At 43.4% G+C, this 21,058-nt stretch overlaps 2 protein-coding genes across 2 annotated transcripts in view; one reads left to right on the top strand and one right to left on the bottom strand.

Moving 5' to 3' along the window:
• Positions 1-11,157, top strand: part of mark4b (MAP/microtubule affinity-regulating kinase 4b) — a 72,065-nt gene extending 60,908 nt beyond the window's left edge. The window contains 2 exon segments of the mRNA XM_078284114.1: positions 4,255-4,291; positions 7,248-11,157. Of these exon segments, the coding sequence (XP_078140240.1) occupies positions 4,255-4,291; positions 7,248-7,581 (371 nt within the window). The 3' untranslated portion in view covers positions 7,582-11,157.
• Positions 11,158-11,383: 226 nt separating this feature from the next.
• ckmb (creatine kinase, muscle b) lies at positions 11,384-19,419 on the bottom strand. Its single transcript, XM_071906650.2, has 9 exons — positions 19,356-19,419; positions 17,358-17,470; positions 16,863-16,959; positions 16,149-16,303; positions 15,240-15,372; positions 14,340-14,511; positions 13,541-13,664; positions 13,036-13,225; positions 11,384-12,010 (listed from the first exon to the last, which is right to left on the bottom strand). Exons 2-9 carry the CDS (start codon positions 17,448-17,450, stop codon positions 11,832-11,834), a joined length of 1,143 nt encoding a protein of 380 aa, XP_071762751.1. The 5' UTR covers positions 17,451-17,470; positions 19,356-19,419; the 3' UTR covers positions 11,384-11,831.
• Positions 19,420-21,058: the final 1,639 nt, after the last annotated feature.

Here is a 21,058-nt window from a genome sequence, read left to right as displayed (position 1 = left end):
ACCAGACGGAGGTAGGGGGTAGAAGAAGAAGAGCAGAGAGAGAGGCTACAGTGTAAGGACTTTAGTAAAGCTTTTCCCAACCCAGACATCCACCCTAAAACCAGCTATTGGTGATACACCCTGCATTCCTGGGTCCATTTTGTTGTTTGGTGGTGTATTTTTTTTTTTTTTATTCCCGTGGATAACTGGTCAAACGTAGGCGATGTGACGTCACATTGAGATATTTCCGGCTACAACTACAATTTTTGATGGGAGAAAATGTTTCAGCGATCTAAAACGTCAGCGGTAAACGTCAGGTTTTGGTGTCAGTCCCTCAGAATCAAAGAGCGAGGGCTTCTTTCTAGAGCCGCCATTTTGCACCGAGAGACGTTCAACAATCATACAGGGAGAAATCCATCGTAGAAGAGGAGGAAGACCGTAGCCTCCATAGACCAGAATGCACTGCAGCCACAAGACATGTTGTTTTTTGAGTAAAAAAAAAGCAGTTATATTTCCACAAAAGTTGATCGATTGATATTTTTTATTTTGTTCATGGCAGTAGACCACGATCATCCAACTCAAGCATAACAAAGTATGTACATATACATTATAAACACAAAATATTCAACTCTAATGTCATTTATATACATATATCCATATACACAGACATACAGTATATCTACGTACTATGACCGAAAAGGAAGGAAGGAAAGGAACAAGAAAAAACGTATAGTAAACTTATAGTACCTGCCCCTTTAAAATCATTCATTTATCCTTTCTTTACACTTAAAAGAACTTATCTTCATAACTCACATCAGTTTGGTGTGATCTATACTATGAATTTAGTCTAGTCTAGTCTTGTATTTATTTAGCCCTTTATCACAGTCAAGTCTCAAAGGGCTTCACATACCATTATATATACCATTCTTCTTTAATTTAAGATTAAAGATGTTAGGTTTATGTGTGTATGTCAGGCTAAAACACTGCATGGGTAAACTGAGTTCAGGTGAGTTAACCCTTCGACTGACTGAGGGACTGACCGAGTGACTGACTGACCGAGCGACTGACCGAGCGACTGACCGAGCGACTGACCGAGCGACTGACCGAGCGACTGACCGAGCGACTGACCGAGCGACTGACCGAGCGACTGACTGACCGAGCGACTGACTGACCGAGCGACTGACTGACCGAGCGACTGACTGACCGAGCGACTGACTGACCGAGCGACTGACTGACCGAGCGACTGACTGACTGAGCGACTGACCGAGCGACTGACCGAGCGACTGACCGAGTGACTGACCGAGCGACTGACCGAGCGACTGACCGAGCGACTGACCGAGCGACTGACTGACTGAGCGACTGACTGAGCGACTGACTGAGCGACTGACTGAGCGACTGACCGAGCGACTGACTGAGTGACTGACTAAGCGACTGACTGACTGAGCGACTGACTGACCGAGCGACTGACCGAGCGACTGACTGAGCGACAGATCAGGATTAGTTATGTAACCAGGATTTATCCTCCTCTTAAGATACAAGCTGATTGTTCTGTCACACTGGTAACCTCTCTCTGTCTAGTCTCTCTCTCTCCTGTCTCTCTCTCTTTCTTTCTTTCTTTCTTAATTCTTTTCTTTCATTCTTTCTCCCACTTTCTCTCTCACTCTCTCTCTTTCCCCCTCTCTCTTCCTCCTCTCTGTCTCTCACTTAACCCTGTCTTTTTCTCCCCTTTTACTCTCTCCTTCACTTCCTGTCTCTCTTTCTCTCCCTCTTTTTTCTTTCTTTCTTTCTTTCTTAATTCCTTTCTTTCATTCTTTCTCCCACTTTCTCTCTCACTCTCTCTCTTTCCCCCTGTCTCTTCCTCCTCTCTGTCTCTCACTTAACCCTGTCTTTTTCTCCCCTTTTTCTCTCTCCTTCACTTCCTGTCTCTCTTTCGCTCCCTCTTTTTTCTTTCTTTCTTTCTTTCTTTCTTTCTTAATTCCTTTCTTTCATTCTTTCTCCCACTTTCTCTCTCACTCTCTCTCTTTCCCCCTCTCTCTTCCTCCTCTCTCACTTCGCCCTTTCTTCTTATCCCTTTTTCTCTCTCTCCCTCACTTCCTCTCTCTTTCTCTCCCTTTCTCTCTTTTTTCTTTCTTTCTTTCGTTCTTTCTTTCTTTCTCCCACTTTCTCACTCCCTCCTCCCCTCTCTCTTCCTCCTCTCTCTCTCACCCTCTCTCTCTCTCTCTCTCCCTCTCCCTCACTCCCTCCTACTCTTTCACATTCACAAAATACAGAGGTTTATTTTTTATTTTTTTCAATCTTTATTAATCCACTCGTCTTGCTCAAGAGCACCTTGGCAGTAGCTGCTGAGGGAGGAGAGAGAGTTACTCATGCACATTCCTCACCCACACACACACACACACACACACACACACACACACACACACACCCCCAGACGGGACGCCTCCCATTCTCCATTCACAAAACACTTACACAGATACTACTGTACATACAGCAGGTAAACTCACAGGCACATGTGTTAACTTTCCTGACAGGCATGTTGACTTAAGATTTGTCAAGGTGTCACTTTAAAACGTCTCATACTAGTCAGTTGAATGAAAGGGCACACACACACACACACACACACACACACACACACACACACAAAAGGATATTTCAGTGTGCCAAAAGTCACAATTCAGAGGATCTACTTTGTCGACAAAACAACAGGGTTAAGAGTCAAATCTTCCCCAAAAAAGTCAATGGGGAGAGTATTAGCGTTCTTATTCCATCAGGAATTCCCCTGCAGATATTTCGGACTCATTTTTAAACAGTGAGGCGTGTCCCATCCCACTGATCATTTGTGTGGATTAGCTGTGATTTCTCCCTGTCCTTTAAGAAGGGTGGGACATTAGGCAACAACAGGCAACAGGTTGAGACACAGAGTCTGAAGATTAATAATAATAATAATGTGTTCTGATGTGATTAAAGCCGCAGTACTGAGGCAGTCGTCCATCACAGCTGCATTAGGGCCTCATTAAAGTAAGCTTTCGCTTCCGGGCAAAATCTATCAATGAAATCTCGCTGCTCGCTCCTCCAGGCCACTCCCAGTTCCTGGACTGGTGCTCGGGTTGCCAGGTTGGTGGGAGAGCGGCCCTCAGTCTAGACAGACAACAGCAGCAGCAGCCCCTGGTGGCCGTTAAGGGGAAGTGCACTACAGCAGCCAAAAACTCAACAACATGGGCATATGGCAGCCTGTTGGGTGGAACACATGCTGTTTGGTAGACGATTTTATCCAAAATGCCCCACAGCATCATGGGTAGATACATTTTTAATGTGGGTGGCCCCAATCATCTGTCCTTTGAGCTGAAGAAGAAGAAGAGCTTACATATAGAGTTAGAAGATAGTAGTTTTTAAAGGCAGATACCGGTGTTTTTGAAGTCGCCGATGGATGATATTTTGTGCCAATGTGCAATATCTTTAAATTTGTATTTATAAGTATTGAGTGTTTCCTCCCTGAATTAATCTGAAACAGCATTTAGACCATCATGTGACACTAAAACTCTCTACTGAAAACCCAGACTAATGAAATTCTTTTAGTGTCAGCAGCTCTTTAAGGCAGGTTGACCCAATAATCCCTCAGCAACATGTCACCTTACAAACTTTATTGTCACATTCATGTCTTTTTATTTAGGGCGTCATTGTTAGCCGGGACAGCAGTTAAAGTTCAGTTTCAAAATAGGTTTGACAGGTTTGAAGTTAAAATGAAGAGTAAAAGTTTAAAAAATTGAATTACATCCATAATGCAATTGCAAAATGATTAGGGGAAATGTAAACTAGATGTTAGACAGAAGTAAATGGGCTATAACTTGAAAAATGACTCTGGTATTCTGCTTTAACTGGCTAATTTGTGCCTTTACTGGCCTTAGATTTGCATTAGTGTGTGTTGGGTCTTCCTGGGCTCATGCACACAGCTCCTTCCTGTCCGTCTGGATTCACTTCCCCCTACATTCGTTTCTCCTCCTCATTCTGTTCTGTTTTGTCGGTGACTTTGACGTTTCGTTGTCTCGTATCCATCCGGCGCAGTGAGTGTAGGCTTGATGATGACGATCCATCCGTGATTTGAAGATGCGTTGTTGTGTTCTGTGTCGTGATTGGTTGACGTGGGCCTTGCTGTTGATTGGAGCATTTAAAACAGGAGGTGGGGAGGGCTGCGGGGGGGGGGGGGCGGGGGGTGGTGAATGTGATGGGCTGATTCATTCCTAACGGGGATCTTTGTCTTCTTCTTGAGGGTCACAGACGAACCTGAGAGAATCAGCAGATCTCCGGTCACAAGGTGAGTCCATGTTTACATTTCTGTTTACCAGAGAGACTGACGGTACATCAAGTGCAACAGTAGAACAAGCTTCAGTTCATGTATCTCCAACATTACAGGCAGAACTCTTATCCTGACATTTCACTTGCCAACCCATCACATTAACAACGACATTACAGATGTTAAAGGCCTTTAGGTTACAGAAAACTCTTCAATGAGACAAGATGTTTGTGCTGCATGCATGTACAGAGGAAATAAGTTAAGTAAAATGAGTTTTAATGCAAGTAGTGTAGTCTCAGTGTAATTCCATAGTAGTACACTGCAGATAATAAGAATCAGAATTAGAATCAGAATCAATTTAATTTCCAAGTACAGTAAAGGCACAGGGATTTGTCATGGTAGCATTTGTATCCATAGTATTCCCATGATGTCACATGCATTTCCTATCAATTTGGTGCTTTACCATTTACACACCTCATTGGCTGTGGCTGTCATACCTATTAATTGATAACAATCACCTGTTATTTTCCTACCAAGATGGCCGTGTGGTGATGGGACAGAATACTATGAATAGAGACAAAGCAGCACCTTGCAGAGTTTCACAGTGTGTAGCTACTGACACACACACAGTACGAGGAAAACACCTCACACACACACTGCAGGACAGGCTCCGCTCACACTGCAGCTCAAAGTGTCACCATGTGAGACAGTGTGACACAGATCTGATGTTTTCTGATCAGTGTGAACAGCAAAAAGTTGCATGGAGTCACGTTTTTTCAAGTAAAGCTTACGTCGTTCACCTCAGACAACTGCTGAGCCAGCGTTAGTGATACACGACGACGGAAAGTCTCACACTGTAACCGAAGTGCGTTTGAAATAAGTGGGAGAGGTGTAGGTACGAACACAGATGTGATGTCTTTTGTTTTATTTATTCTGCGCACTCTCTCTTGGTGTTGGATATGGGTTACATCCTAGAAAAGATATGAATAGTCATTAAAAAATGACTGTGCTGTCTCTACAGACACTGAGTTTACAAAACACCTGCTTTTAACATAAGATAGACCAACCAGGTGAACTCAGGTGAAAGATCTGATCCCTTATTGAACTCAACTTTTGACTCACCACAGTCATGGAGTGTAAATGTACATGTGGGATGTTAAACAACGGTTTTCCAGCCTTGAGACTATTGAGATTATGCAGAAGGTGTTATTAAAGTCTGGCACTCTCATTGTCTACTTTAATTCAGGGTTTTCTCCACTCAGCCGGCTGTACAGCATGTTACTAAAGGTCTTGTCTACTTTCTCTCAGCCTCAGCTGCTTCAGCCGCAGCCCAGGCTCAGTCTCAGTCTCAGGTTAAAATCAGCAGGTAAACAGCAGCATGGAGCAGCAGCACCATGCTAACTGTAGCTAACTGACCGTGGTGTGGCTGTAGATGCTAGGCATGGATCCTTGTGGTAGATGATGCCTGTAAAATAAAAGATTTTGTATTGTGTTTAACAGCAACTTACTCCCTTAATCTGCCCTGTTTACACTCTTCTCCCAGACCAGTAGGTTGTCGAGATCGATTGTTGTTTTTAGATGTGATGTGTGGTGTTAGTTGGTCTTGTGCGTGATTCTAGCATGTGTTAAAACCAGAAACCAGAGGTGTGACCAAGTCAACTTTGCTCAAGTCCCAAGTCGGTCTCAAGTCTTGAGGCCCAAGTCTCAAGTCTAAATGTAGAACAAGTCAGAACAAATCAAGAGTCCAGTATCAATTTAATATCTTAAAGAAAACTAAATATCTCGGACTTTTCAATGCAATATGGTTTTAATAGGATAAAAACTTGGTAAGAGCATCATGAGTTTGATTTCTATAATCAGTTTCAACTTCAATAAATTCAATCACTCCATACAAATTCAGAAAACAGAATTTAAATTCAGTCGTCTGCTGGAACAAATCTCATCACTTTCAATCTAAGTCATTTACACAAACACAAGATCTCAAGTCAAGACTTTAGAAACCTTTTCAAGTCATCAAAGTACAAGTCAGAGTCGAGTCCCGAGTCACCAGAACCCAAGTCAAGTCAAGTCTCAAGTCTTCTCTTCATGCATCAAGTCAAGTCTCAAGCGATTATAACTGTGACTCGAGTCCCCACCTCTGCCAGAAACTGAAAAACGATATCCGAGCTGTAATAGAACTGAGCAAACAGCCTTTTATATGAATTCACGTGTACAGTACATTATGAATTCACATAAAATGGTCTAATACCATTTTATATTTTATATTAGTATTTTATGAATACTGCACAGTGAATGTTTTATGGGTAACTCATAATTTTTCCTCACCAGTGTCCTCAGAAAACAGGTAACATTGTGCTGACTGGTATAATTAATCCAGCTCACCCCAACTCACACACTCACATGAAAGATACCTTTGAGGTGTGTTTGATTTGCATATCTGTTTGGTATTATGCATCCACTGTTTAGTATGCAACAAAATAAATCTAAATCTAAAAACAGCTGATAGTAAAGACACCATATCCTCAGACTAGATACCACGTCTTTACTGTCATTCATCTAGGTAGGATTGTATATGTGAAAACCCAATAATGTGTGATATTAATTTTTTTTCTTCTTCTCCCCTTTCCCTAACCACTCACCCACTCACATTCATCTGATCATGCATTCACTCGCTCACACTCCTCTATTCACACATCCACTCACACTCATCTATCCATACATCCATATATCTGTACATCCACTTGCCTACATCCATTCATCCACACCTCCTCCTCCGCCCTTCCCTTTCCCACCCCTCCCTCTCCTATCCCACTATTTACCCGCCCTCCGCCCCCCCCCCCCCGTCTTCAAACCTTCTCTGCAATCATCCCATATCATCCTCACCTCGTCCCTCCTCTTTCCAACCCTGCTCCTTCTCCCCCCCCCCCCCCCCCCCCTCCTCCCCCATCCTCCATTCTCTTCCTCCCTTCCCTTCCAGTCGCCATCTACCTGGGCATCAGAAAGCGGCCGAGCCCCGGACCCCCCGATGCGGCTGGGATGTGAGGGTGCGGAGCCCCCGCGACCCGGCCGAGGTGGTGCTAGCGCTGCGCGAGGCGGCCCAGGGCTGCGGTTGCCAGGTCCACCTGGCCGGGCCTTTCCTCCTGTCCTGCACCCATGGAGCAGCCGGCGCCCGCGTGGCCTTCGAGGCCGAGGTGTGCCAGCTGCCCAGCGGGCCGGGCCAGAGCAGCGGCGTGCGGTTCAAGCGCCTGTGGGGGGCGCCGTTAGCCTTTAGAGACATCGCCACCAAAGTGTCCAAAGAGCTGGAGCTCTGAGGGCGACAGGGGGCGGGGCAGAGCGACGACCGACAGGACAGGCTGACGAACGAGGAGGGACGAGGAGGAGGAGGAGCGACGGGGGGAGAAACCACCGCCTCCTCCCCTGCGTCTCCTCTTCCTCGCTTGGCTCCTCCTCCTCCGATGCGGCTAGCGATGCCTCGCCTCCGCCAAAGACCCTCTTCTTCTGATGCCACGACTCCCGGACAGACAGATGGATGCACAGACACGGATAGACCGCCATCGGCAGACTTATGATGACCCTTGACCTCGGAGCTGTCAGTGACCTATGAACCCTGCTTAGAATACGCCTCCACCTCCATCTTATGTGAACCCATGGAGTCAAACTGTTATTTTTTTCATAATTTCATATTCGATGATGATAACAATGGCGATGCGGAGAATGACGGAGATTGATAATTTGTTGTTTCGACATTGTTATTCCTATTGTATCATATTTGTCATCATTCCTTTTTAAAGAGCTGCTATTTAAAGAAATGTTTTAATTTTTTTGTGTATTAGATTTATTTTCTTTCTTTTACGCTTTTAAAACGGGCAGGTGATTGACCTCGGTTGTTTGTTTTTTTTTGTTTGTGTCGGACGCAGACGTAGTCGCATATTTAAGAAGTGAGGCGCAGTCTGACCTCCGGCCTGCAGAGGGAGACATGCAGAAATGCAGAGACTTGTGACAGACTGAATGAAGCTGTAGACGCAGCACCATGGCCTTTCTGCCCATCCGTTGACAAAACCCATTCTACCATTCAGTTGGACTTTCCATGTGTGTTCGTCCCGTCTCGTTGGCTTTTTGTCTGCCTGCTATCCAAACTGGATTCTCTCCAGTGTGCTGACAGCTGGGCAGATGTGCTGCTTAGACAAGTGAAGCTGCCTAGTGTCCAAGTCCCAGGCTGATTTTTGTTTTTTAGGGTAGTTCTGTTACTCTGAGACATTAAATCAATCGTATGCTCTGCTCCTTTAAAAGTGCTCTACTCCTACGTTATGTTCCTTTGTTTTTTATTGACCAGTGATCTCACCAACAAAGTAGGTGCACCCTCATGATTCTTTAAAGGTCCCATATTATAGGAATTCAAATTTTTCTCTATTTATATAAATATATGATCAAAGTTGTTTAATTCATTCATTGTTAAGATTTGATTTTGTTTGAGTGGTTAAATTTGAATTGCATTTTAAAAAAATCCATCTTTTTTTCCATGCAGTTTCAGTGTAGCTCCAGGAAACGCATCACAATTGGACTTGGTCCTGATTGGCTCCCTCACTAAAGAATTCCTGAAATCCGTCCAATCAGGCCAGTTTGCAGCATCTGAACTGGAAAGTGAGGGTTTGAAATTTGAAATTGATTCAAACAGGTTTATCTCATTTGAATTAGAGGAGCTGCTGCTGTCGGCCAATTCTGTTTAACAAATTAAATGAAACTTTAAATTATATTTATTTGCAAAACATCATGAAGAACATTATTCTTATCCTGAGCCATAGTATATTTGAAAACAAAATCATGAAAACTGAATAATATGGGACCTTTATTTTATTACTATTTTTTTAATTGAGCGCCCATCTGCACTGGGCTTCCCATCTACAGAGAGGATCCACATGGATTCTGAAGATCAGATCTGTGCCACAAATGGTTAAAAATCCAATTTTCTGATCACCTACAAATGTAGCGTTTGATTTCTAGTCAGGTGGCACGGCTGTGTTCACTCCACTATATAAACACTCTTATTTCTCCAATTTGACGTGACAAAAACATTGTGTAATACAAGAAGTTTAGACCCTCAGTCCTTTCCTGCAGGGCAGCCACAGTGTTGGACGCCCTGTTATTACAAGGCCAACACAGTCAAGGATAGAGTTAAGAAAAAAACTTGGACTGTACTAAAAAGGCTTCATTTGGTTTTGGTTCACAGTAGAATAATTAAAAGCAGCTCCAGATTCTCAGTGTACAGCTTCAGGCCAAATCACTTTGTCTATTTTTAATTGTTCTAGCTGCCAAATGAAGGCTTGTTAGCTTCTTCTTTTTTTCCAGATAGGGTCATTTCAGGTTTTTAAAGGAGTAGGCAGTTTTACCCTCACAGTTATTCTGGTAGCACTTTGGCATCCTAATATCACCCGTCTCTTTCCTCAAGTGGTGCAATACATCCACAAGGCCAAGAATCAAGACTTCATTTATCTTGTTTTGTTATAGCTCATCATTTGATATTGTTGTTTTATAATATTGTTGAATTGTAGTCAAACAATTTTTGAGCACTTTTTTTCCCCTTCTTTTTACCCAGGAGTGCATTGTGCTGGCAGGGTTTCAGTATTTTCTGCTAAACTGTAAAAAACCAAATTATCTCACACATTTAAAATCCATTGAAAGTGATGTCTTTACATTTTGAATTCTGGTTATTGATTTTTTTTTTCATCAGGCACTTGTCACCTTGAGGGAAAGCATTTCTACATTTGCCCTTAATTTGCTCTAAAATGGCTTATTGGCATCGTTTAAGTTTGCAGCTAGATGAGCCCTTTGGCTTCAATGACAATGCTAGCAAGCCATTTTAAGGAAATCGAGGTACAAATGTTGATCGTTTTTTCCGCTACAAAGTATCAAATGTCCGGCAAAGAAAATCACCCAACTAAAATTTAAAATGATGAACTGTCTCTTTAAGACTTAATCACATTTTAACTCCGTTTTCCATCATGACATTAAGTTCTACGTTCTGAACCTTCCCAGAATCCCTCGGCAACACGGAGAGACTCTGTAGCCTTTTCACCCTGTTGACCAATCAGGCTGCAGCACTGCTGAGAGGTGTATGACTGTTGTCCAATCAGAACCCCACTACTGCTGAGAGGTGTATGACTGTTAACCAACCAGACTCCAGCGTTATCAAGCCATTGTGAAATTTCAAAAAAGTGTGCAAAAGGGGGAGGAGCTTGGAGTCCAGGGTGGAATGACCTTTTGAAATTTTGGTCCTTGGTTATTCCTCTATAAATTACTTTTTGCTGCTCATTATAAAACAGCCACTAGACTGGGAGGTTATGATGGAAAGACACACACACACACACACACACATTATGTACTGTTGTATTGCCATTCTCCTCTCCAAAATGATGCGTTTGTTACATACCTGAATCGTCATAACTCAAAAGCCAAGCTGTCATACTTTTGACGTATGCAACATCTAACAAAACACTTGATTTTGGAATGGAAAAAAGTAAAGTGAAACAGTGGATGTTGTGACCTGTGCGGCAGAAAACAACTACAAGAATTTATTCGCTTCATGGGAGATTTCAGTCGCAGCAGGTGGCCACCGATGTCTTAAAATGTGAAAGCTGTGATTTAGGGCTAATTTTGTGCAACTTTTTTGGGGTCTGCAGCCGGGCCTGACCCTCTGACCCTGTCCTGTAGATCCTGTTAGGGCCGTGTGCTTTAAGGCTAGAGTTCTGTTGTAGTGTGTTTGAAGCAGTCGCTATTATCAATGAAGCATACTTAACGGGCTGAAACTGCGGAAATGATCGACCTGCAATCCTGCATGTCTCCAAGGAAATAATGTGTGACGCAAAAATAAAGACTTTCAACTTCTTTCATGTTTTTGTCTCGTGTGATTTCTTGGGGGTGGATTTGATCCCTTTGACCATGCTTTGTGTTTTATGCTTGTATGATGTGTGTGTGTGTGAGATTCCATTGAGAACCAAGATGGGTTTACTTGTGATTTACCAAGTGAAAAAGTGAAACCTACTCTTACAAAATGACTCCGAAAGCAGATGGTTGTGTGTGTTTCTCGCAATAAAAGCGTCAGAGAGTAGGTTTGATTGTTACATGGGGCATGATTTAATTGTTCAATTTTATTTTACAACCAAAAACATTTTTTCATTCATTTCGGTGCGTACACATAGCCATGACCGGACTATGCGTAGATTGATCCCAGGATGTTACAGAGAGAATGGGGGAGAGCGATGATTAAAGTGACAGAAAATAAGAAAAGGAGGAAACAAAAGAAAAAAGCAGGAAAGGAGAGGATGAGTAAGGTTAAGAGCCGGGAAAGTAAAAAGTAAGGAATAAGGAAAGGAAGGAAGGAGCGGAGAGAAAAGTGGAGTGTCTTTTTTTTTGACGGAGAGAGGTTAAGCAGAAAGTAGCCAGTCGGCAGAAACCGGTAATATAACTTTACAACAAGGCTACCCGTTCATTTTTATAATACAAAAAAAACAAACACAGAAGCGACAGTCATTCAGTCATCGGTAGTCTGTCCCGTCTGTCCGCTTTACTTCTGGGCGGGGATCATGCCGTCGACGGACTCTCCCTTCTCCAGCTTCTTCTCCATCTCCACCATCAGCTTGACGCCGTCGACCACCAGCTGGACCTGGTCCACCTCGGAGGAGCCCAGACGGTCAGCGTTGGAGATGTCGAACACACCGCCCACGGAGGCTGTGTCCACACCGCCTGGAGAGAGGAGAGAGGAGAGAGGAGGAGGTTAGTCTCCAGAGCAGCGGCGTGAACTCTGACCCCTTCCTCCAGGATTAGCCAATAGTAATAAGGAGGTTGACGGGTGGAAACATCCAGTTACACTCGGATGAAGAGGTTCGTAAGCCCTGTTTACCTGCATTTACCCTCAACTGCCCTGCTGGTAGATCTTTGCTATTGCAGATTGTAGTTTTAGTTCTCAGAGGCAGAAATAATCTGATTGGTTGAGTTAAACCTCAGTGGGCGGAGCCAAATAAAAAACGTTTTTCTGGTAAAGTTAGACTGAAGACCAGAGAGAAAGACAAGAGGAGGAAGATAATATTATGAAGCCTAGCACAAAAAATACAGTCTATCCATACTAAGTTATCTAGGTTAGCTTGTTAGCTAGCTGACCTTCCAAGTTCAAACTATCCATACTAGCCTGTAGCTAGCTAGGTAAGCTAGTTAGCTAGCTGCTGACCTTCCAGGATCATGATGCCATGGTCATGAAGGAATAAATGAAGTTGCTGCCATTTTCTCCGTTGCCATTCAAGTTGCAGTTAGCCAACTTGCACCCAAACTATGGCTCTTTGGCTTTAGTTTAACTCAACCAATAAGATTGTTTCTGCCCCCGAAAAATGTCTTTATAACTAAAACTCCAATCTAGCCTATTCCTCAAAAGTCAATTCCCAAACTCTGTCTCCTTCCTGTAGAACTCAGTGGATATTATACATGTAAATATCCCAGTATATACTACTCTATACATAAAATAGACTAACCAGGGGAATCCAGGTGAAAGCTATGATCCTTATATTCATTTTTCATATTCTACTTGAGTCGTGAAGGAGAGGTGCAGATGTAGACAAGTTAAAGATGGAGTCAAGCCTCGAGACAAATGTGACATGGATTGTGTAAAAGGGGCGCAACTCGATATTTGGAAGGTGTTCCTAATATTTGGTACACTCAGTATATTTCCAGTACCTCGCCTCTCCTCTAACCCAGGTCGCCATTTTGTTTTTCCGTACCTGTGCCACGCTTCTGCAGACGCAGCCTGGTCAGGATCTCCTCGAACTTGGCGTGTGTGCTGAGCTTGGGCAGCTTGACGTGCACGCCCCCGCGCAGGCCGGTTCCCAGGTTGGAGGGGCAGGTCAGCACGTAGCCCAGATGCTCGTTCCACATGAAGCCGTGGTTATGCTTCTTGAAGATCGCCTCAATCTGGAAGGTGAGATGAAGAAGAGTTAATTTAGGTGCACATGTAAAAAAAATGGAAAAGATATAGATTGTGCAGTAGAGGTAAATGAAAAATGAAGAAACAAATGGGATTGGATTCTAGAAACTAAACGGCAGTAAAACTCAAGACGTTGGGTTGAATGTGGGAATATGTGGGCTACAGTATCAGCAGCTTTTGGATTTCAATTTTGGCCACATCACTGGTGCTATATCACTAACATAACGACAACGTCCTTGCCAGCATCCCTTGAAAGTGTGTGTGTGCTTGCGTGTGTATGCAGGCGTGTTCTTGTGCGTTACCTTCTGCAGGCCGGTGCAGAAACGCCTGAAGACCTCCTTCATGTTGCCTCCCTGCTGCATGGAGATGACACGCAGGTGATCCTCCTCGTTCACCCAGACCAGGAAGGTCTTGTTCTCGTTGTGCCTGAGGGAGGAAGAACCCAGCTCAGTTTCACTTGGTCGATATACACAGAGGGGAAGTAAAGGTTAAAACATCAACACTGGATGTTAAAAAACACAAAAAAAACTCAGTAAATGTCAGTAAATTGGACACTTTTATCCTTAAAATGCTTTACAGTACCATAAGTGTATACATTTGAAGTATGGGTGGCCTATTGGGAACCAAACTTCTAACCCTGGCAATGTAAATGCCTATTATTAGTATTGAATATTATATTAAGCCACTGTTACAGGCAGTGAAGGCTGCAGCTGAACATGCTGTGCTGTGGTATTCACGGTACACTTAACCAGATGTTTGAAAACAGGAATAATCAGGGTTTTGGTATTATTGCTATGGGGGAAGAGACAGATGGTGAAAGTTTTAAGGGTTGGGCTTGGGAAGGGCAGATGGGAGATTTTAGACGGGGGGGGGGGGATGGTCTGTTTACTGAGTATATACTGTATGTGTGTGTGTCTGTGTGTGTGTTACATAGGCACTACATGATTTTTAACTCTTTACGATTGTCTAAACAGGAAGAATCCTCACACAGTCTGGTTTGTAATCAGATTGTCTGTTCTTGCGTAACTGCAGTGACGGCCTGTCTGTGTGTGTGTGTGTGTGTGTGTGTGTGTGTGTGTGTGTTATGTATCTGTGTCTCACCAGATGCCTCTTGCGTCGGGCCAGTCGCGGGCCATACCGGCGCAGGTCAGCAGGGGGGACACGGGCTTGTCGAACAGGAAGTGATCGGCGATCAGCTGCTCCTGCTCGGCGTCGCTCATGCCGTCCAGGGGGTAGTACTTACCCTTGAACTCACCGTCCAGACTGGCCAGAGCTGACGGGAGGGAAGGAAGGAAGAAAGTTGAAATGTGTACTCAACTGGGACTAATCAGAAGTGGAAAGAGCACTGAAATGTTTCTACTCAAGTAGAGGAACTGTGTGTCCAGCTAAAAACTAAGACTACCTGCTACGAAACCAAACCCCTTCATTTTAATCTCTGAAATGTCCTGAATTTCTCCATTAAAAAACATTAATTATCCAAGTAATATAGCTTTTAAAAAAGTAAGGGTTATTATCATGGGTGTTTAAGGGATCTATTCATTGGATTTTTTATGCCTTTTGTGCATGGTTTACAGGGTTATTAATGAGTTATTAAGGGAAAGTTCCTGTCTCCCTGAAAGTTTCATTATATTAGAAAGTGAAAAATAAAGCGGGTGTTTAAGGGGGTTTTATGGAGTCTCCTCCATTAATAACTCCATAATTTAAGGGTATTTTGCACGAATTAAGGGGTGAATTAATGTAAATTAATGTAAGTGTAAGGTTATTTTAAGAGATTAGTGGTTCTTAGTGACCTATGTGGAAAATCACTCAAGTAAAAGTAATAGCTCTCTAAAAAGTACAAATACTTATTGCCAATCAATATGATTTTGAATGTTCCCAAACGCTCCCTCCAAAATTGGGGTGATCTATTTAATCACAGTAACTAGAGTAGCACACATATCTGCTATCTACACACATATGTGTTGTTTATGGTGTATTGACTCTGATTAGTTTGATATTCACCCTCAATGGACAGGTTCTGCACAGCTCTGCGCTCGCCACGGCTGTTGTGGGGGGGCAGGGTGAATCCCTTGATGCTGCGGCCGGTACGAACACGGCTGGACAGCACGTAGTTGGGGTCCAGGTCGTCACCACCCTGTTGGGACGGAAGGGGGGGAGGGGGGGTGGAAAAACAGGCGAGGTGAGGAGCGGTTACACGGTTTATTTTAGTTTAGTAAGTGGAGATCAGTTGTGAATGTACTGTAGTTTGTTACTACTGGAGATTCATTGAAAGAATACACCAAGTTTCTGGGAGATTGGCCTGTTGGTCAACTTACCCGCTATCATGCTAACACTTTAGCATTTGCTATGTTGAGTGATAGAAGGCAACTCGCATTAAATTAGAGAGTAAAGTAACAAAGCTGGCCTTTTAGAAATAAAAATTTGGTTTGTTTTTTATTATATGGCTTGAGGAGTAATTCATGAAAAAAAAAAAATTATCATTGACTCAATATAGTTGATGTAGCCAGATTTTTTTTTTTTGGAACTATTTCTGGTGAACATCCACGTGGTTTTTAGCTGTAAACAATGTCCAATTGCCCACCACCTTCACTTCCTATGTAAACAGGGAAAGTAGTCCCAGGTATTTCTTATATTTTGTGTATATTCGACCAGTTTCTGACACAAAATTGCCACTCTCTTTCTCACTCTCATGCTAGTGGCCAACTATCACTCAACATTGTGTATGCTGAAGAGTTAGCATGGAGCACAGGAGCCAATAATCTGTGATAGATGACTTTGGTCTCTATGTTCCCATTACTTAAGAGGAAAGTTGACCAACGGGCCGATCTCCCAAAAACTTGGTGTATTCCCTTTAAGATGTGCCAAACTATGACACTATGGTGAGCGCTAATGTGCCTCTCCGCTCCGTACCTTCAGGTTCTCGAAGTTCAGGTCGGTCTTGTGCTTGTCGGTGGGCTTGTATCCGCCATGACGGTCGGAGATGATGGGGTCCAACAGATCCTTGAAGACCTCGTAGGACTCCTCGTCACCAGCAACGCAACCCACGGTCATGATGAAGGGGTGGCCTGGGGGCGCGAGGGAGGACCAGTTCAATTTACCGCTCTCCACGCACTGTGCTGCAATGCTGGTCTAAACTTTGAAGACTGTTATGTATATTTGTAGAATGATGGATAGAGTCTGCGGACTGTTGTGCATCCCACACTTTCCCCTTGTACTGGATTTGAAGTCCTGTTGTCCTTGTATTAGTATGTGTCAGTATGTAATGTGTTACTTCTGCATGTTGTCAATATGTCTCTGCACCAATGCCCCCAAGACAAATTCCCAGTCATAATATAACCGTATAATATAGTATGATAACAATAGAGAAAACAGAAAAATGGCTACACCTCTATTTCTGCTCGGATGTAAAAATTTGCTCAATAGTCCTGTGCAGTTTAATGGGTAGAGCTTGATGCTAACACTGCCAGGGTTAGCATTTTGTTTCCCAATGAGGCCAAACATACTCAAAATGTATGCAGTGGTGTACACACGCCTCTAGTGTTCCAGTGGATTTATATACACAACGCGAGCCCCATCATTGCTGGTGTGTGTTTATCTCTATGCTGATGACACGCTGCTTCTTACCAGGGTTGTCAACACCGGTCTGGATGACGTCATCCACGGTGAAGCCGCTGGGGGTGGACTTGCCCCTCAGCTTGTTGTACAGATCCTTGGTCAGCACCTACAGCACATGACATACAACGCAGAGTCAGTGATGATACAGCGACATAACCTACTCCTATTCACACTCCGGAAACAGAGAGAGGATGTCAATGAAAGAAATACGAGCTGATTATTAATCCAAGATTCAAATCTACAGATAAAATGTAAACAAAACAATCTCTAACTCTAACTCTAACTCTCCCAGCACACTCATATGCTGTGAAGAAAACAGTAATGCCTTGCTAAAAGAGCTCTTTGTAGGATTTGGACCATGGCCATGTTACCATACTGGGAGGGATAAAACCTAGATAAATGGTACAGCGTCACTATAGGATTTGTACCTCGGCTATGTGCTTATTGTCTGAGAAAAGGTGTGATGCCTTGTTAAAAGGCACAATGTCAGGGTGGGATCGGTACCTTGGCCATGTGGTTGTTGTGCAGGGACAGATCGGGGTACTCCTCGTCCACGGAGAACTTCATCTTGTAATCGTTGTGGCAGTTCTTCGCCATGGTTGCACTTCTTACTCCGTCTGGGAAGAGAGGAGAGGAGAGGAGAGGAGAGGAGGTGTTATCTTTAATGCGTTCAGAAACAGGATCGCTTTAATTGCCAACTACAATACATGTAGAGTAATTTGGTATAACTGCAGCATAAGAGAGGAGAGTTGAAATTCAGGCTTTGGTCCATGCACATATTCAACCAATACAACGGACACACAAATACAAGCTACTCTCGCCTTGTTCTGTTAAAGCTGAAGAATAATATGGGAGCAGCACTCTAAAAGGAGAGGGGAGGTTTTTTTGAAAGAATAGTTTTTACTGGCTGTGAGACGTCCATTTTTTATTTCCAGTGACGTAACGATGCAACCCAAACACAACATAGTCAATCAGAACATACCATATGTCCTGTCGGGTGTTTCTCCAAGTGCCTCAAGTGCCTTGTCTATGAGTCTCCTGGTGACCAGCAGACACCTTCTCATCCTGTCTCTCTCTCTCTCTCTCTCTCTGTCTATTTCTCCCTCTCCCCCTCTTTCTCCCTGTCTCTCTCTCTCTTCAGCTGTCTTCCTCACAGCTGATCAGCAGGCACACTTTCGGTCTCTCTGCCTCTCTGACAGCTGTGTCGCCTGCATGCCTTTCTTCCTGCCTGTCTCACCACCTGTCTCACCACCTGTCTCCCCCTCACAGCGGAGATTATTAATAACTCTAATAGCCCGCTCGCCCTGCGCCCCTCCCTCCCCATGCATGAAGAAACAGTCTCCAACAGTGATTTTCTCTCTTCTCTCCCTCCCTTTAGCCTCAGTGTAACTCGACCTCAGCAGCCTCCTCAATCAAAGAAAAAACACCTTTGTAACAGAAGCAATACAAATTTGAAATAAGAATGGTTTCAAACACTGTACAGTTGTAAACTATTATAATTTCAGCCGTATGCATATGGCTGCTGACTTCTGCCCACACTTAAATAGCATAAAAACACAAATATGTGATATGGTTATTCCGTTTTTTAAACGTTGTTGCTACCTTTTAATTGTGTCCTTTAAATTGCCCCACAAGGGATAAATAAAGTTAAATTGAATTGGGGGAAAAAACTTAACTAACTTATTGTTGTATAATATATTAACTCTGCGCTCCAACACACACCAATTCACTCAAATTCACTTCTCAAGCACAAATGACTTTACTGCAAGTTTCTAATTGTAGAGCTGGACTCAACAGAGCTGCAGCTGCAGAAGCAATCAGAGTCGACACATGGAGTCAGGAATAGAGTAACAACTGCTTGCCATCATATCTATTTCTCTCTCTCCTGCAGACAGAGGTCACAAATCCTTCAAATAGTTGAGGTGCAGTGGATCGATGACACCTGGTACGCCAAAAGGTCAAGCATGCACGTCCCACTGATGGCTCCACAAGTTCCATGACTAAATCAAGCGCTCCTGAACTATTCAAAGAGACACTTCAAGCCTGGCCTGCTGTCGTCAGCAACTCCTGATAGATAGCCACAACTGCCGTATACTTTACCATCCTGTTCTCAGCAGACTAACGCTACGCACATCCATCCCAACAAACCACAAGCACCAAGCCTTTCAAAAGAGGTTTCAGGCTGGACTGTGTGCTGACAGGTCAGGAGAACAATCAAAGTAGATTTACATAGTTTCCATATCAGGAAAATAAATGTGCAAAACTGCAGAGGAGTCCAAAAGGAAAAAGGAGACAAAAGGTTTTCAGCGCTCCAGAGTAAAACAATGGAGGAATTTGTCTGACAGGGAACTGGTTTAAAAATCTTTTGTGCGTTCTCTTTTTCAGGAGGTTTGGTCAGGGAAAGGTTTTGTCCATATTTCTAAACCAAAATCGCCACAATCATTCCCTCTCGATTTATGGACAAAGGCTGACTAAAGCATTGTTTTGCTCTCTTTTTTTTACCTGCTCAGGAGAAAAGAAAGAGGTAACAGATCCCGGGATCAGATCCTGTCCACCAAATGTAGGGGTTGCCCAACTCTGCCAGGTGATGGACTTTAGCATTTATACCCAGACCTCCGTCCCCATTGGCCGGCCGGGCCCGGGGTCCCCTCGTCTGATTGGTCACGGGGGGTCTTCCATGCCCGGGTGAGTTTCTAAAAGGCAAGAACGTACATCACAACACTCGAGACGAGAGACGAGAGACGAGAGACGAGGCAACAGCTGTGGCCGGCCGGCCCGGCGCTGGCCCAACCCCTCACCTTCTGTGATGGGGTCCTGTGTGTGTGTGTGTGTGTGTGTGTGTGTGTGTGTGTGTGAGGGGACAGGGGTGTAACAGGACAGGAGTGTAAAAAAGACACATGCATTCTCAAACACTCATACATTTAATGCACAGAAGATCAAAAGAGCAAAAAAAATAATCTCTGACCCCTCTCACCCTGCTCAACTGATGCCCTCTAGGAGGCGCTATAGGTCCCTGCCCACCAAATCATCCCGTTTTAAAAACAGTTTTTTCCCGACTGCAATAAGGACTCTGAACACTTCTCACTAACCCTGACAGATGTAAAACTCTTGTGTCAATCTTGTAAATATTGTCTGTGATTTCTGTCTTGTGGTAATCTGTGTATATTGTCTGTTGTGCCAGTCATGTGTCTAATGTGATGCTGATATCTGTCTATGTTTGATGTTACTGACACTGTTGAATTGAGCTTACCCACCATGCTGTACCGAAAGCAAATTCCAAAGTGTGGTCATTAATTAATAAATGAAATGAAAATGAAATGAAAATGAAATGAAGATGATAATAGCAATGTGGTGAACTTAGAGTTACATTAGGTTTACATTTTAGACATGCACCCGATGCTCTTATCTTACCTAGAGCGACTTCCAATGAGTGTAACAGTAGAATAGGCTTACATTTCTAGATCGGTAACATTACGTCAACCAACAGTAAGCAGTACAAGAGTCAAAGCCGAAATGCCCAGACAGAAGATGTAATAAATATTCCTGTATAGCCAGAATGACCATGATGGAGAAATGCTAGGTCAATAAATAAAGGGTAGGGAGAAAAGTTTTTCTCAATTTCTCAACTTAGTTGGAATGAGATTGCCCCGACTCTAGCATAATCATGCAAGGACCCCGTCCCCTTACCCACACACACACCCCAACTCACACACACACACATTGAGCATACAAAATATTTGGTGTCTCAGTTGTCTCAAGGCTTAACAAGAGGCACTTGAGCTGCCTAATGCCCCGCCATAATCACCATGATATATTAAACATAACCAGTTACGCTAATGAAGCCATTCATTAATTAAAGCTTTCATTAGCAAATATCTCTATGTCAACACACTTGTCTTCACATAACACATGGGCGGTATTAATAGTAGTATCTTAAAGCATTATGGAATTGCAGTATTTTCAAGAAATTCAGTCCGTTTTTTCTCATTAATATGCAAATTTTATGCAGCAAGGTGCTCCAAAATCTACTCAGATCATATGCTCCAGAGGGGGAACATGTGGTGTAAGTATGAAGGTTGTATCATGTGTTGTTCTTGAGTTACTGTGTTCACAAGAATGTGTCTACACACACAGACAGACATGCACCATGATGACAGGACATAAAACTTTTAACTTGTCTTCTCTCCACTTATGACTGAAGAGGA

The sequence above is a fragment of the Centroberyx gerrardi genome, chromosome 6, assembly GCF_048128805.1.
Source record: "Centroberyx gerrardi isolate f3 chromosome 6, fCenGer3.hap1.cur.20231027, whole genome shotgun sequence".
In the NCBI taxonomy this organism is placed as follows: domain Eukaryota; kingdom Metazoa; phylum Chordata; class Actinopteri; order Beryciformes; family Berycidae; genus Centroberyx; species Centroberyx gerrardi.
The sequence above is the reverse complement of the archived record's forward strand: the minus strand, read 5'-3'. Positions and strand labels throughout refer to the sequence as shown.